Source organism: Myripristis murdjan, chromosome 6 (genome assembly GCF_902150065.1).
Source record: "Myripristis murdjan chromosome 6, fMyrMur1.1, whole genome shotgun sequence".
Taxonomy (NCBI): domain Eukaryota; kingdom Metazoa; phylum Chordata; class Actinopteri; order Holocentriformes; family Holocentridae; genus Myripristis; species Myripristis murdjan.
In genome coordinates, this window is record NC_043985.1 from 15569880 (window position 1) to 15587074 (window position 17195).

General features: G+C 39.5%; 1 protein-coding gene across 1 annotated transcript in view; it reads left to right on the top strand.

The window, feature by feature from the left end:
* Positions 1-2013: 2013 nt before the first annotated feature.
* Positions 2014-17195, top strand: part of ankrd26 (ankyrin repeat domain containing 26) — a 37015-nt gene continuing 21833 nt past the window's right edge. Inside the window, exons 1-23 of the mRNA XM_030054751.1 lie at positions 2014-2488; positions 3163-3469; positions 4351-4465; positions 4610-4783; positions 5113-5219; positions 5315-5452; positions 5892-6052; positions 6227-6253; positions 6575-6611; positions 6706-6775; positions 6861-6918; positions 7288-8899; positions 8951-9845; positions 9995-10163; positions 10870-10931; positions 11231-11327; positions 12259-12338; positions 12424-12493; positions 12637-12678; positions 13488-13499; positions 13678-13974; positions 14222-14323; positions 14628-14704. Of these exons, the coding sequence (XP_029910611.1) occupies positions 3270-3469; positions 4351-4465; positions 4610-4783; positions 5113-5219; positions 5315-5452; positions 5892-6052; positions 6227-6253; positions 6575-6611; positions 6706-6775; positions 6861-6918; positions 7288-8899; positions 8951-9845; positions 9995-10163; positions 10870-10931; positions 11231-11327; positions 12259-12338; positions 12424-12493; positions 12637-12678; positions 13488-13499; positions 13678-13974; positions 14222-14323; positions 14628-14704 (4602 nt within the window). The 5' untranslated portion in view covers positions 2014-2488; positions 3163-3269. The remainder of the gene's footprint in view (positions 2489-3162; positions 3470-4350; positions 4466-4609; positions 4784-5112; positions 5220-5314; positions 5453-5891; positions 6053-6226; positions 6254-6574; positions 6612-6705; positions 6776-6860; positions 6919-7287; positions 8900-8950; positions 9846-9994; positions 10164-10869; positions 10932-11230; positions 11328-12258; positions 12339-12423; positions 12494-12636; positions 12679-13487; positions 13500-13677; positions 13975-14221; positions 14324-14627; positions 14705-17195) is intronic.

The window sequence follows — 17195 nt, forward strand, 5'->3', positions numbered from 1 at the left end:
CTGCGTCCCACAGGCCCCGCTCTTCAGTCTGAGCTTCAGTTTTGCTGGCTTTTCCTTTGTTTCCCCTTCAGCATAAGTAATATGCTGTGTTTATTACATTATTTGAATTATTTTTACATAGCTTTTTTTTTTTTTTTTTTTTTAACCATCTTGAAACTCTTTTTATTTTGTGTGATGCTGTGAATAAAAAGTTTATGCTTCACATCAATCTTGTTTTCCATTTGGTCTTGACAAGCTAAAGAGAGCGGCAGGGCAACAGTGTATTTGTGTAGCCGGTCTGGCTTGACACTGTCTTGCTATGAACTACACACTGTTTGTGGATGATGATGATGATGAATGAGACGAGTTCAACTTCTGCCTTGCCAGCCAGGGTGGATTTATTCTCTCAAAAGCTGTGTAAAACACAATAATATCAATACAGCAACTTCACATGACCGGGTTTCTACATGCACACCTTTAATGTAAAGACAGAGAACAAAAAAGAAACCATCCCCGAGCTCAGCGAGCCAAGCTTGAGATTCGCAAACTATCAAGTTACACAAAAGCTGTAGATGATAAAAAATACATATACACATTGAGGCAAACTTTATGACAACAAAGAACAGTGTGACCTGTGCAAAGTAAGATTTGTGCTTCAGCTTGGCAGTTTTAGCATGTTTTAACATGCGATTATACCTGAGCAACCAGGTAGTGTCACCTCTTGTCAGTGTGGCCTACCTCTGACTGAGGAGAAGAGCCAAAACCACAGGAATGTCAAAGGTCACACAGCAAAAATACAGTTACCAAAGTAAAAGCTCCCCAAAAGAAATATAGATAAAAACAGGTATATCTGTGGAAAAACTGCAAAACATGAGCAAAAATTGGGGAGGGATTATATAACCCATTAAAATAATACATCGTTACATTTGCAACCAATCAAACCAATCCCGCAAAATGTGATCAATAGAGAATCATTTTACATCAACAAAGCTGTATTTACACTTCAGTAGTATGAGCCCTGTGATGTCAAGTGTGAAAGGCTCAAACTGTTAAGGCTTTCATGTGTCAAGGCCTATATGGGGATTATTCACCATGCTTACTGACTGCTGCTCTGTAACTGAAAGTGGAGGACAATTTTTTCTTGCAGAACTCTAATGGAATTAAATTGAGGATGTTTTTCTGAAAATGGAAAGGGAATTGAGGAAAGTGTGCATACACAAAGTTAGAGTGTGTATGAATATTCATACACACATGAATATTTATGATTCATGAAAAATATGGAAATATACATGATAAGTGGTGTGTGTGTGTGTGTGTGTGTGTGTGTGTGTGTGTGTGTGTTTAATAGGCTACTCGTACATAATGCAGGTCTAAAGCATCTCTCTCTGACTCACAGAGCTTAGCGCAGTCACTTATTACTCATTCTCAAGTAATTTTACTTGAGTCTCTTTCATGTTTTGGTCTGTGAATAAAACAACCAAAAGTCTTTATGCAAGACACTGATTTCTTATGTGCTTAAAAGCATCAGCTCTCTTAAACAGCAATTAGCAAAGTTTCCACTGATCCCCCATGATAGTCTCAGATAGCTGCATTGCCCAGACCAGTTAAGTTATCCAACCATATCAACATCTGGAAAGAATTTTGTTGGAACTGTAAAATACAGTACATCTGAAATGTAATATTGTACTCATTTGTCTTGAGTCCTCGTACATAAACTATTATTGTCTTGTATTATCCATATTTTCTCTTCGGGGTGGAAGAAAACCCAGTATTAACTGCTAAATCTTGCAAAACTGCTCATTTTTATGGAGAAAGATACTGATATGATTTCAAGGGCAAATATTGCCATCAAGTGGCAAAGGTGTGCCAGTACACCTGAAATTAAACGACTCCATGGTCTGTAAACCAAGCAAACTTGTACAGTGAAGTCGGCTATTGGGCAGTGGAGGGAGTTGTTTCAAAAAGCTCGTTTCCGATTGGCCCGTGGAACAGACAACAGTCAGCAAGTTATTCTGATTTTTATCCCCCTCAGTTTCAGTTGCCTTTTAATGGTAGTGTTCACTTTATCTTAAGTAGCAACACGTTCCCTTGAAAGAATGCTCACGCAACGTTAAGAAGCTTAACGTTGCAATGCCATTATACGTGGCAACGTTAGGTCTTTCGTCATTTCGTTAATGTTAGCTAACTGTTACCTAAATAATTGTCATCTCCGCTATCTGGTAACTTATTTAACATTCGCTAATTAGCTTAAAGTTAGCTGAGTTAAGTTTGCTCCAGCTAACAACGTTAGCTAATGGGTTCTGTCATAGTAATTAAGATATTCCAGTAACTGTGCTGAATTAAGTCTCGCAAACTACAAGTGTTTTCCAAACTGGTAGCGACACGAGGTACGCGGTGCAGCTCTGCCATAAATTCAGTTCAAATGTGGCGGTTTGCATCGTTTATGAAGTGACGACGTGGGTGGCGTAGCACAGAGCCATTTAGTAACTTATACCACTGAAATTTTAAGGTAAGTATTGTCGCTAAGCAACGTACGATCATTATGATAGCTTTTTTTTTTCTCGTACACGATGATACCAGTGTGCATCACACAATTACGTTAGATAATGCTTGACGAAATATAGTGTAAATCCAGCAAACTATCAACACTTAGCTGTTATTAAATGTGATAACGTCAGATGGCTATGTTAGCCAACCAGTCAGTGAGTTGCCATGGTAACAAGGCACAAGATATAGCTATGCTACGTTCGTGGAGCAGCGGACACTATTAAGCACAGATTATGTTAAAATTCAACGATACCTACCAACATTACTGTTAAACTAATACTACGATCAACACTGTCAGCATTCACAGTAAATCGTCTGCGCTATGGAGTGACATTATGTCTTGGTTTCCAGTAAAGGTAACGTTATTGTTAAGAAATGAGGGCTTATCGTTAACTGGAACGCTACCTTTAGCATTACAGCTAATAGTCAGTTGTGTTTAGTGAGATAATGAATGATATGTAAACTACGCGTGCTTCCAAATGTATATCTAGGTGGTTGATATGTCAGACACTACTTGGCCTTTTTGTCATCTGGTTTATCGCATCGCCCGGTTATCTCAAAGAAATGTTAAGCAAGACAGCAAAACTCTCATCACGGTTTTATTGATCTAATCCGCTTTGCACGTCTTATTTTTAGGGATGGGAGAGACGGCTGTGGTGATCCTCCCGCAGCTGCTGAGTAGCAGGTAGTGACGGTGCAAAAGCAATGCGGTGGCGTCGCTCTCTGCTGTGCTGCTATATACAATGAAGAAGATATTCAACTTCACCAAGAAAAAGAAAAACCCCTCCGGCACCCCCGACAGCCGGAGTGTGTTATCTGCCGGCTATGATCTGAAAGAGAAGGACCTCGGTAAGGTTCACAAGGCTGCCGCAGCGGGTGATGTGGCGAAGCTGAAGCAGCTTGCTAAGAAGAATGATATCAATCAGCTAGACAAGGAGAACAGGTGAGTGGGACTAATGGCACCTGTTGCCCTTGTTGAATTGATTGTCCTCTGTGATATTGTTTGTCATTGCAATCCATGTTAAGAATTTCACTGTTAACTTACCTCTCAAACACTCTTATTATATATTATCTTATTTATCCACTACTTGAAAAATGTGCTTTTTTATTGGCCTCTGGTCATTATAGTCATCTCAGTGGACATTATTCACACAGCTTACCTGCAGATGCCAAAGCTAAAATTAACAGCACAGGAGTTCTCTTATATGGTACATATGTTCAATATATCTTTTAGGTAGCAAGTAAAATATACATGATACCTCATTATTTTTTTCTACTTAGGTTTCAAGGCAGGGTCTAGTTACATTTTTTTACTGATTGTACATTGCAGAAGTAATTTGAGAGGTTTTAAGTGGAGTGCCTGAGCCAATTAACAGAATGGCTTGTTATAGTGAAACAACAATGATGCATCTGTTCCTTAGGAACTCTAATAGAGCCTTGCTGATTCAAAATCTTTGGGAGCAGAATTTGTCAGAACAAATGAAATGCTTATGTGACACGTGTTTGTTGACTTATTCAAAAATGAAGCCTTGCATATTCTAAACACACTCTAATTTGGATTCAGATTAATTGTGTATTTGCATCAAGGAAATCTAAAATTGTAGCCACAATGACTGGAATTTCAGCTTATTCTAATAATAATATTAGAAAGACAGTCATTACTAAACGTATTAGATAACAGCAGGTATTACTAAATGTATTATAAATTTTATTTTGTGGCTACTTGAAATGATGTTATTATGCCTTTCCCCTTACCTGGTCATTACAGGAGTATAAATGAGAATGCTTGCATGTGAGAAATTAGCGTTCTTTTTCCTGTTACAGAACGCCACTGCATATAGCGTGTGCCAGTGGACATGCTGAAGTGGTTCAGTTCCTCGTTGAGAGTAAAGCCAAGCTTAACCTGTGCGACAATCAAAACAGATCTGCCTTGATGAAGGTAATCCTGGGTAATGAGACTTCTAGACAGTGAAATAATTTTAAAATAAAATGCACAGGTGATAAGCAATGTTGGCTGTTTCTTTTAGTACATATCTTGCTTAGAGCCTTTCCCTACACTTATGGTTATTGTTTACAATGGTAGGCAGTGCAGGGTCAGCATGAGCCTTGTGTGAGCTTACTACTGGAGAACCATGCAGAACCCAACCTGGTGGACATCAATGAGAACACCGCCCTACATTTGGCTGCAAACATCCCAGCCATTTCCACTGCCATGCTGCTCCTGGAACATGAGGCTAACATCAATGCCAAGAACAAGGTGACCATCTCTGGACTAACCACCACAACACTATTGGTTGGCCTCAGGCTACACATTGGGACAGTATGCAGTAGCACACCTAATATGTGTTGAGACAAGCAATGTTAGCAAAGCCCAGAGAGTTTGCTTATAAGTTTTGAATAGAGACAGAGAAAAGCCAAAGACAGAAGCACTGAGATATGCAGCACTTGGTATTATTGCTTTTAGCATGATAAAATGGTACAGTGTTATTTGATATTGGATGCAAGATCACATTTATCATTGAGATGCTGCTGTTCTCATGAAGGCTGTGCACTGAAAGGTGATACTGATTTTGATCTAATCTTTAGGAGGGTTTCACACCCTTGACTGTAGCAGTGCGTGAGAACCATGTGGAGATGGCTGAGTTTCTCCTCAGTGAGGGCGCCGATGTGAACTCTACAGACCAAGGGCAAAGGTCACTAGTAAACAATGGCACAGTTGTGATAAATGAACTGTTTTAATGAAATCGTTCAAATTAGATCACATTGCTGTCATTATTTTCACCTGTAGGTCCCCACTGATGATAGCTGCGGACAATGGACATATCAATATTTTGCAGCTGCTCTTGCAGTTTGATGCAGACACTACCCTAAAGGATACCAAAGGATGGTCATGTGAGGACTATGCAATGATGAAAGGGCAACACGCGTAAGCTATGTTTCTTTTTTTTTGTTTGTTTGTTTTTTTGTCCTTGCCCAATTGCTTTTATCTAGAGCAGGGATGTCAAACCATGTGCCATGGGGGGCTGACATTATACAGAATGTTATGTGTGATCATGTGTTTCAGTTAAAGACTACCCAGTGATTTTACTGGATAGCACACCTTCAACCAGAGAGAAGCCACCAATGAATATAATCACCCTTTGAGTCTTTGGTTGCAACACAAACTGTGTACGCTCAGCTCCTAATGGCACTTGGCTTCACACTGAGGATTGCTGTCCACAGGGCATCCACCTCTCTGTTGGTTTGTAGCATATCGTGGTCATAATTAATGAAGCACTCGGCTACAGCAAATGTGCAGGAATTTCTCTTGGTGACAAATGGAAAAATGAGTAATAATGACACTTTCAGTCTCATGACTCTTTCAGTTGTTCCCACCTCATCATTGAACATTGTACCAAGAAGAACGCCATGCCCTCTCTCACACATCAAGCCCTGAATAAACAGAAGAAAAAAACACTATTCGGCAGTCCTTCACAAGATGTTGAAGCTGGCTTCTCTCTGGCGGGACCAGCCACTGACAAAGATGGTAGGATTAGATACATTTTCAGATACATTTTTGTTGCACCATAATGAACAAATGGTATGAAGATATCATCATCATCATCAGCTAACATAGTACTGTATCATTACTGTGTCTGTCCATTATTGACCTTGATTATTTCATCTAACCCCTCATGCAATACCGCTTGACTGGATCTAGAGCATGGAGCAAATGAAGCAGGGAGAGGTATTGCTATGTGTATATATAGCTTTGATAGCAACTTCAGTAAACATCAAGTTGTTTGAGATCAAATTGTTTAGGACTTATCTTTGTTGTATGTAAATTTGAAATATGCCGGACTCAGATACTTCAAAGGGCACAAAGCTGTCACTTTTTTTTTTTTTTTTTTAAATCATCAGATATCAGTTATCAAGGCTGTATAGTCAACCATCTCCTGTCTTGATGAAGTGTCTGATTTTGTTATAAGAAGTGAAATACTGTAGAATTGTGTGGTTCAAATATGGATGAAATCAACCAACATCACCATTTTCCTCTGCTCTGTTGCAGACACCGTGGACAGCTCTCAGTCAGATTCATTAAGTCGGTGAGCACATTTCTAAATATTTCTAAATAGCTGAAACTTATGTAGTCAACAGCTTTGTGTCTTACTAGCTCAAATCATTTTGTTTCCTACTCAGGGCTTCAAAAAGTGCTGCTGATGATTGGCCATCGTCAGAAGATGATGATGAATCAGATTTAATCCCAAAGGTGATTGTTACTCATTCATTCTTACAAATATTATTTTTTATGAAATTTATTTGGAGCCTCATTTGTTCTGTTGTTATTTTTTCAGAAACCACAGAGGGTAAACCTAAGGAAACGGATTGCCTTTAATAAGGGTGAAGATACTGGTAATTTTATTGACATTATTCACTTGATAATATCCCTCTATAGTTTGTGGTTGTTGCTAGTAACCTTTTACCCCTACCTGCCCTTTAGCTTGTGCACAACATGGCAGATCCTTGAGCAGCACAGAGTCTGAGCCTGAGAGTGAAGATAACGTCCAGAGTATTCCATCCCTTCCCAAGGCCTTTCCATCCATCAAAGCTCCACAGCATCCAGTAGCTCCCCTCCCCACTTCCTTTTCCAAAACTCCCCAGATGACTTCTGTCCCTCTCTCCAACTACAGAAAGGTAAACAATGTGTTGAAACTGTTGCTGTTGGTTTTCTGTGACATTTTTGTGTTTTTCTTTTCTTCTTGTTTCTCCCCTATGGCATAAATAAAATAGACAGTGGAGCTAAGCTGGGGAAGAATAAACCCGCAAAACATCATTCAAGTAGCAAAGCAGGATCAGACTCTCCAGAGGGAAGTCCAGAGGCGGAAGAGGAGGAGGAAGAGGAGGAAGAAGAAGAAGAAGAAGATGATGATGATGATGATGATGATGATGACAATGAAGAGGAGGAGGATGAAGAGGAGGAGGAGGATGATGATGATGAAGATGATGAAGATGAAGATGAGGAAAGTGAAGAGGAAGATGAGGCAGAAGATGAAGAGGATGAAGCAGAGCAAGAATATAAAGAGACAGGCGAGGACAATGCTGTGGCCTCAGTCCTGGCCGACACTACTCGAATTGAAACTATTCAAAACCCCTCTGGTACTGGTGGCCAGAATATTATTGACAGTGGTGATGCTAAAAATGTACCTTGCTCTGACATGTCTTATTCCAAAGTAACTGGCCCTAATTTTGTAGGTATAGCCAAGAATGTGAAGGCTCCAGAGAATGCTACCAACACAGAGACTCAAGATAATGCTGGCATCAGTACAGCTGAAATATCAAACCGTATGCCAGTGACACTGGATGTAGAGGATGACTGTCTTGTGTCAGCCATTAGGGTAGAATCAAAATTATCTGATGAAGAGGACAGCCTTGGGAAAGAAGGTCAAAACACATTTTCAGGTTTAGGTTCTGCTGCAGGCCCCAAAACTTCCAAACACAGCATAAAAGCTCATTCACTTAGCAAGGATATTGATAATGAGAATGTAAAGGATGATGATGCTGATAATGACCCAGATATAGACTCCTGGAGTGCTAAACTAGACAGTGTTCATACAGTGTGGAATGACAGTGATGATCATGATAGTGATGAAGGTGCACAAAATAGGGGATTTGGTTGCAGCACAGTCCTTGCCAATCAAAGTAATATAGAACCTGATGATGCTGGAGAGGGAAATTCTGGAACTAATTTGAAAACTAAATATGGTGATGATAACAATAGCGCATCCTATGAAGAGACTTCCAAAGTAGCAAAGCGCAGGTCTTCATGGGGCTCCTCACTGGGAGAGGATAACAGTGACGACCATGCTTCACTCAAAGAAGAGGATAAAGTAAACAACACAGACATTCCCAATCAGAAGGTTGCTCAAGCTCAAGCAATGCCAGGAGCAACAGCTCTTCACTCAACAAGTACATTACCAAAACCAAATGAAGACAACCTGGAGTCATCATGGGATTCTTCATCACCGGTGATATCTCACTCAAAAAGCGCCTCAGCTAAAACAAAGGTAAAATATCAAAAATCATCTTTGGAATTCTCTTCACCAAGCGCTGTTCACTCAAAAAACTCAAAGGTAGATCAGTCAAAGTCAGCGTGGAATTCTTCCTCACAAAATTATTACCAAAAATTTGATACTTCTTCCATCAGAAGTGAAATGCGAGAGGTTATTGATTTGGAAGTAGTACCATCACTATTTACTAGTATGAATATTGTGTCATCAAAGAAAAAGGCTGCAGAGCAGCAATTTTCCAATGACTCTTCAGAAGATGATGAAAATGGCAAGGAAGAGTCAAACAATGACCCCTCCCCTGCAGTGTCACCAGAACCTGACGGAGAAACGACAACCAGTATCCATATAATAGATAACGATGCTGTTGAGTTCGTTGCTCAATCTTCAGAAATGGAAGCAAAATTAGATCAGAAAGATAATGACAATGGGAGCTGGGATGATGATGACAGTGAAGATGAGTCAGAAAAGCCTCTGTCTCCCATTCAAAACAAGGCAGAAAGTTCATCACAAACATATAGACCCACTGTAGTTTCCCATGTACAAGATGGGACACAAGATGTTGAACATGGTGGAGTCAAGAACAGCAGGCATTCTACATCAAGAAATTTGCTGTCACCAGTGTTAAGGCCCACAAGTGCAGTGGAAAGGAAGTTAAATGAAAAAACTGAAGTAGGTCTCTCTTATCCTCAAAAGATTGATGAGGATGGAGCTGAGGACAGTTGGAGGGTTCCTGTATCAATAATTGATGGGTGTGAGTCTGATGAGTCTGCAGAGGATAACAGCCCGGAAGAAGAAAAGCTGGTTGATGATAAGAAAAAGAATCCAAACAGAGATGAGGAGAATAGTGAGGATTCCGACAGCCAGGACCAGAAGTTGCAGTATGATTTTGCCAGTGCTGTGATCAAAGTGCCTGATGTTGGAGAGGATTCTGATAACACTCTTGATGGAAGCGAGTGTGAAGATCCCAAATCAGATGATGAACATGAGCCTAGATTGACTGCCTATGCTCCAGTATGCAATAAAGATGTCACTGTCTCTACCCAGACAACAGTGTCATTAGACAACCTTCATGAAGAGCAAGTAAAGGAAGTAAAATTATCCTGTCCAGCCACTAAAGATGATGTTGCTGCTGGTCAGCGATATGAGTCCACCTATGATCAGGCCTCTGATGAGGAGTTACCTCAAACTGACATTGATGACGTTGATATAGATTCACCTGTTGAGCTAGAGAGCACGGCCAAGGAAAGTCGACAGTTCAGAAACCATGAAGAGGTAAAACAGGCTTTGTGTGGTGGAATTCAACAGGGTGTTTTTATATGTTGTATGTTCTCATATGTTCTTATTCATAGTTTAGCAATTCCTTTAATGTGAACATTATAGTTCTGCCAAAGCTCTATTTTAGATATGTCTGTTTATCACAGAAACATTCCACCAAAATGGAGGAGGTTGCCAAAGAGGAGACACATGAGGAGGAAGAAGAGGAAGAAGAAGACCTCACAGATGAAAATGATCAGGCCAAAGTGGATGGAGACTCCCTTATTGCCACCATTCCTGTTTCAGAGAGAGAAGTCTCCAAAGATAAGGAAAGGGGTAAAGTCATTATGAAAGTACTATGCATGTTGTGGTAATCAAATTGTTAAAAAAAAAAAAACAAAACAAAAAAAAAAAAAAACAAAGAACAATACAATCAATGTAGTAGCACTGAAAATGGGGATATTACACAGACTTTTTCATTTATAATATTTTGACCAATCATGCCTCTTTGGTGTATTTGGCATGTACTTCGATTGTTTAGCTAGCTTCTATTTTTTAACAAGTCTGTTTTAGACAATTGTTGAGTGCAGAATTTTGGCTGCTCTTGCCAGAGATGCATTTTTTTTTATTTTTTTTTATTTTATTTTATTTTATTTTATTTTTTTTTTTTGTAATTGCTGGAAGATAGGTCATGGAGATACCAGTAGCAGCATACTTGAAAATCACTCAAATCATTCCCATCTTACTATACATGAGTGTGATGGAGTGCCAGTACAAGTGTGAGGTAATGTCATGGAAAATACCGCCTCACTACTCTGACAAGCCAGTCAGCATAATCTGCAGTTTTTGCGACCTGTGTCACATTATTTTTTTGTAGTTGTGCACACTGTGTTTAAGAATCTGTGTTCATCATCTCTTTCACCCTCTGTGGGTGACAGTCCCCCCAACTGTTACTGTAATTACAAATGAAGCATAGCATAACCCTGCATCAACCAGGTGCACTGGAAACAACAGCTTAATCCACATGAAATCTCATCCTCAGATTTCCTTTCTGAGTTGGGTCTGGAGAAGGGAGAGGAAGAGCAGGATTCATGGGACTCTGAGGTACAGTCAAGGATGAGTTATAGTCCTGTTTCGAAACGTCACTGAAATGTACAGTGTTTTTGTCTACAGCTGACTAAAAGCATTTATAATTCTGGTCACAAACCTCACTTGGATGCAGTAAATGAATCTTATCTTCTCCTTGTGACTGCTATGTCATAAGTCTGGAAAATACAGAGTGCACAAAAATACAAATGCAAATACAAGTCTTTGACACAGAGATGTAAATTGTTCGTAAGAAGGGGATACCTTGTAGGATCACATATGTGTTAAACACATCCTCAGTATGTATTCTCTTTCAGTCTCATTCTGAAAACCCCAAGAAGCCACATGAAGGAGATCAAAGCTCTCATGTTCAAGTTCAAGAAGTGTCCATTGTTGAAGAGGACAATGAAGAAGGTAATTCTCATTTATTTGGAATTATTTATTTGTCCTTTTTTGGATTTTATAGCCATTAAAGCTTTGCTTTCTTCAAAATCATTCCAAGCATCATTCCATGCTGCAGAAACAGTTTGACTTGCTTATTAAATCACAATCACAAAATACTGTGCCTTTTGTAACGCATGTATTAATTTTGTCTGGGTAATGGTTTATGCATAGTATGCATAGTAACTGTTGTGCTCTCAGTTAAAATAACTTGTAGAATATTCAAAGAACTGTGATATCTGTCAATCAAAACAGACTTTACACAAGTATGTTACATTTCTTTTGTAGACTTGTTTTATGTTCCCTCTTTTTTAAGAGGGAAAGGAAGCAATAGGATGGCAGTTCTAGAGCCTCGGAGGAGTGTAGGCAGGCCAAGAGGGAACGAGGGAGTGGGTATGAGTGTTTGTCTTGCCTCAAAGGCTTGGGGAACAGCATGTTAACCATCCCAGTGGGCCAGCCATCTCATGATTTCTATAAGAGAATGCATGAAGCACATTCCCTGACCTCTACTCTTGAATCCCACATTCCCAATGCTGGTTTTTAAGAGGGTCACAAGTTCTGCCTGTCGTACTTGTGTTTCAGTGGCCTAAAAACTTTTTTTTTTTCAAATACATAGTCTTAAAGACTGAATATGACATTTCTTAGTGTTTTAAGATAATATTGAACTTGGGTCCCACTGAAATGAGAACAGGGGAAAACTAAATGCTTGTCCATTGTCTAATCATGCATCTTTGTGCCTGTTAACCATCAGCTCAAATGCATGGGAAAACATTTTACACTGCAGGCTTCATAAAGCAAACTGCTATGCAGATTCATTCAGCTGTGCCACATTGTCGTTCCATCATGTCCAGCAAATGTTTCCTGTGTTGGCTCAACCAAACATATGGTGTGTCCTCTCTTGCAGCCGTAAAGAACAATAATGAGGTTGATAGGGGCCTCAGTGACACCAGTGGCAAAGATGTTCATGATGGTTCACAAAAAGAGGTAGGTTCAGCAACTGAATGCTACAGAAAATAAATGAAATGGTGACTGATTGAAATCAAATAACAATGTTTCCCGCCTCTGCCAGACTGAGAAGACAAAACGGGAGCCACTCTCTGTTTTGAGCAAACTAAAAGGAGATACAGATAGAAAGACAGGTAAACTGGCATGTTCTGGGTCTCCTCATTTTGGATGCTAGATAATTCATGGAGTTCTTTGAAATCTTACTATAAAGTTTCATCATATAATATTGAAGAAGATCTGTTTTTCTTGAACATTGTATTTCATTTCGTTTTGACAGACTTAATGGAAGAGCTTGGTCTAGGTGATGATGATCTTGAAGGTAAGCTGAATTACTTAATTCACCAGATGCACATTTTGATGATAACATTTAAATTGAAATAAACAAACATAAAGCAAAAGTTCCCACAATTAAGCAAGTCTACCACATGACAGGATAACAATCCTTGGTGATTTTAATATTGTCCCTTCCTGTTGTGGCCAATGGACATATGAGTCTTTTAACTTCAATCTTTCAATCTTTCAATGTCTCAACAAACATCAAAGTACTTACCTTTGATTTAGTGATGTCTTCTGGACAGCACTTTTGTAACTTTGTAGATTTTTGTCTTTAATGCCTCAGCCCACAAGTAGTCAGTTCTTGACTCCTCTAAAAGAGCATCAAAAGCCACACCCTGAGCTTGGCTAAGTGATTTCACTTAGACCCTAAGGAGAGATTGCTAGACGGTAGAGCACAAATTAAAAAGAGACAAACCACCATTTTCATTTGGGTTAGGGTTAGGGTTAGGGTTAGGGTTAGGGTTAGTCCCTCTTCTCAAGCCTTCTAATCAGTGTCCTTAGGTCTTAATTAAAACTTAATGGTGTTACTGCTTTTGCCATGGTGGCACAAAGATGGGATAGCCTTGCCCAAAGCGCCTGCTGAAACTTACAACATTTTCTTGAAACCTATTTTTACTCATTGCACTGTGTTTTTTGTTACATCTTACTGTAGTCTCTCTTTTTGTGTTCTATGCTCTGCAAGCCATTTTTCTGTGAAAACACTTTGGTACATATTATTTTTGTTCTAAAGCACTATATAACATTGACCCTATTACACTTGATGTTTTTTTTTTCCATCACTCTTTTTTGAAGCTCATAAAGCAGGTCAGTGTTCATGAATTCTTAGGTTATTAGAACCTTTTCCTGACATTAGTAGCTTTAGTTTTTTATTGAACTCCAATTAGACACACAATGTCTCTGAAATAGCATAGCATTTTATCATAATCTACCTATATACACTAATATGGGACTTATAAAGCCTCTAATTGTGTTACTGCTGCAGATACCTCAGACTGGGATTCAGCCAGTACCACCAGTAGGAGAACCCTCCCTGGCTGCAGAATGGCCTCCTCTGGACTTGAGGAGCTGGTAGAATCAGCTACTCCATGTGTTCAGGAGCAGGAACAGGAAATGCCTGCAGCAGCACCCCTAACACCCAAGAAGAGCATCAGTCCAGACAAAGGAATGACAGCACTACCCAGTCCTGCTACTCTAACATCTTGTTCTCCTCCTCAACTCCTGCCCCATCCACAACCCCGCACAAGGAAGATGGTACCTCAGAAACCACAGAGTGAAGAAGGTAAGAAACCATGACTGTTTCAGACCACATGTGCAGCAAGTTTTTGCACTGCGGACTTGCACAAATATGGCTGCAATTTTTTTGTCTGGTCTGAACACACATTTAGACCTTCCATATTTTAATTATTTACTTTTTTTATAATAAGGTAAGAAACATTGGTATTTGCACACAGGCTGTAGCCACAGTAATTCATACAGTAATCCACACTAATTCTCTCTCTGTCTGTCTTTTACTGTCTCCTACTCAGAATCAGATTGGGATTCAGACAATTTGACCCCCTCTTCTAGTCCAGTTAAAACTGACCATCAGCTGCCAGATACAGCTGAGAATCAGGCAGTTGTGAGAGCAGGTAAAGTATTGTTGCTGTCACCAAACCCATATGGAACACTCCACATGTTACAGAGTGAGCAAACAGCACACAAAGCCCAGTTCATGATTTTCATTGGATGGAAAAACTTGGTTGCATGAAAACATTTCACATGTAATATAAGCCCAAGTCTCACCTCAGAATTATTTATCTAGCATACATCTATATCTATATCCATCTGTATCTATCTACATGCACTGGAAACTGGAGTTGAGTTACCCTTTAAGCAGGTTTATTCAAGTACACAGTATTTCTGCACTGGATAACAACTCTATCTCCTCTTTAGGTTCTTCTGTGCATGAGCCTTCACCAGTGGTACAAGAAAATGAGAGTAACATAGAGCCTGAACAAGAACAACAAAAGGTAAGTCATCAGAAAATACCTTCTCCCACCTCAGTTCTCCTTTATTTCTCACCCTTAAGTCCATTTTGTCCCACGCTGCATAGCATTCAGCACTCCTGCACTCAGCCACTTACAGGACAAGTCAGTCCAGATATTCAGTTGGCATGTTTGACAGTGAACTTATGTTTACAAAAATATAACAGAATTAAAACAGAACAAAGAATATTCATGTTAAATGAAATAATATAGTTTCTGAAATCTGTATTTTGCTAGGTCTGTCTTACACAGGCAATCCTGAAATCCTGAGATTCCCTTTGTGTACTGTTCATTGAACCAAATACAGTGAAAATTTGTAAACAAAATGTGTGCTTGTTTTTGTGTGTGAAAAATTGTGTTAAGTTTTGGTTAAATAAAAAATGATAGTAAAAACTGAAATTATTTTACACTTGAGGGATGATTTTCCCTGTAGAAAGTGAAATATTTATTTCCTTGTTTCTCATAATTAGGATGTAATACTGTAATACAGTGTATTCAATCCTCATTTTAATGTTTTTGTCTAGATTTTGAAAAGTCAAAATGTGGTGTCTGCATCTGTTTTGTCCTGTTTCTTTGTGTATTTCTTCATCTGCTCATGCCATCAAAGGAGAGAGATGAGGATTTAGATACATCTGATGTAGACCTAAATAACCCACGCTATTCTGGTCTTGAGAGTCCCAAGAGTGAAGAAAAAAATGATGAGCTAAGAGATGAACCTAGTCCTAAGGAAGGAGATGAATTGGGTGAAGCCATCTTGTGGGAGAAACGATATGAAAGCCTCTGGGTAGAGTTGGAGAAAAGGGACGTAAAATCCACATTCAAGAACGTAGCGAGTGAGCTGAAGGAGAAGTTTGGAGAGTTACCTCACTCAAACAGATGTGCTGCAGCAGACATCACAGAAGAAGAGCAGGCCAAGGGTGAATCTCCCTCTGCAGAAGCATCGAGTGATGAGGAAGAGGGGGAACCCATTGTACGACCCACTGCCAGGGCAAGGAGTACAGTCCTCCTCCCCATACTGGAGCAAAGGGAGTCAGGACTGGAAGACTCCATCACTGAGTCAGCTGAGAACTCCCACTGCGAGGACAGGATCCAAGACTGTGCACCCCAGTGTGATGAGACTCAAGACCAAGATCCCCTCAGTGATTGTGTTCAGGAGGAGTACAGGTTTCCATCACCACATTTGGTTGCAGGAAGTTCCACTTCACAGAGAGACTGTAACATAGATCATGCTACCAAGGCTTCCACTAATGGCTATGATAAACCTATTTCTGACATTGTCAGCTGTAACTCAGCCTTGAATAATGAGACCAAACATATGGAGCTTAACTTAGACGGTAACACTGCTGATCTAGATGAAGCTGAGAAGAACCATACAATCTCAGAAGAGGATCCTGAAGATTTCTCTCAGTCTCAGCATCCCTCGCTAAGCATACGTTCTGCAGCTACTCCTGGTGTTTCAGATGAAGAGCTTGAAGAGGACATGCAAAGGTTTAAGCATGAGGTAGGAATGCTGAAGGTTGTGTTCCTGGACTTGGAAAAAGAGAAGGCCCAACTCCAGAAAGAGGTAGACGATGGCCGCCCCTTCCTTCCATAGTCCCTTCTAGATTGCCTTTCTCTTAATTTTTTTCCCATTTCATTATCTTTCAGTGTGGGCAAAGGGCCAAACCATTTTTTTTTTCATGTCAGAACACCATTTTTTCTCAAAGGTTCATTTCATGTAGAAAAGTTAGCTTTGCATGTTCTTTTTTCTATTTCTCCTTGTGCTACCATTGGCAACATCATTTATTCTGTTTTCCATCACAGTCTGTCTCTTTAACCAATCTGAAAGACATTACATAAGAAAACTAACTTTAATTGTTTTTATGGTTAATAGGCTAAGATTAGCAAACTCAACAAGCCTCTGGGCTTCTATTGAAATCCACAGCTGAAATGCTGAAAAATTTGGTGTTCTGTGTTACACTTCAAAACCTCAGAAAATGTTCTTTCATTTTCTTCCAAAGTGACATATTGCATCTTTTCATGCATGGTCTTTGCATGTAGATTTATGTTGGGTTGGTTCTGTTGCATACTGTAAACTCTAACTGATGTGGTTTTAAGGTGGTGTGCTATACTCCTCTTTACCCTGAAAAGAAGATGCTGGTTTTGATGATGTGGTCATTTCTGTATTGGATTTTGTTTTTATGCATGCTAATATTAATGAATAATGAATTTCTGCTTTGACATAACTTCTTTCTCTACCTTATTACAGTTTGATCCTTATTGGGGAACATTGATTAATTGATAATATTGCTCTAACTTAAAGCTCATTTTCAGCACCTAGCTGAATAACAGATAAATTAGGCTAATAAAGTTGGGGTTTAGTTCATCCAGTCATTGGAGAAACTCCAGGTTTCTGTGTCAGTATGACACTGAGAAGTCTTAGTTCTCCAAGTTCTACTTTCTGCTAATTCTAGTTTGGGAATGCTGTCATTCATGT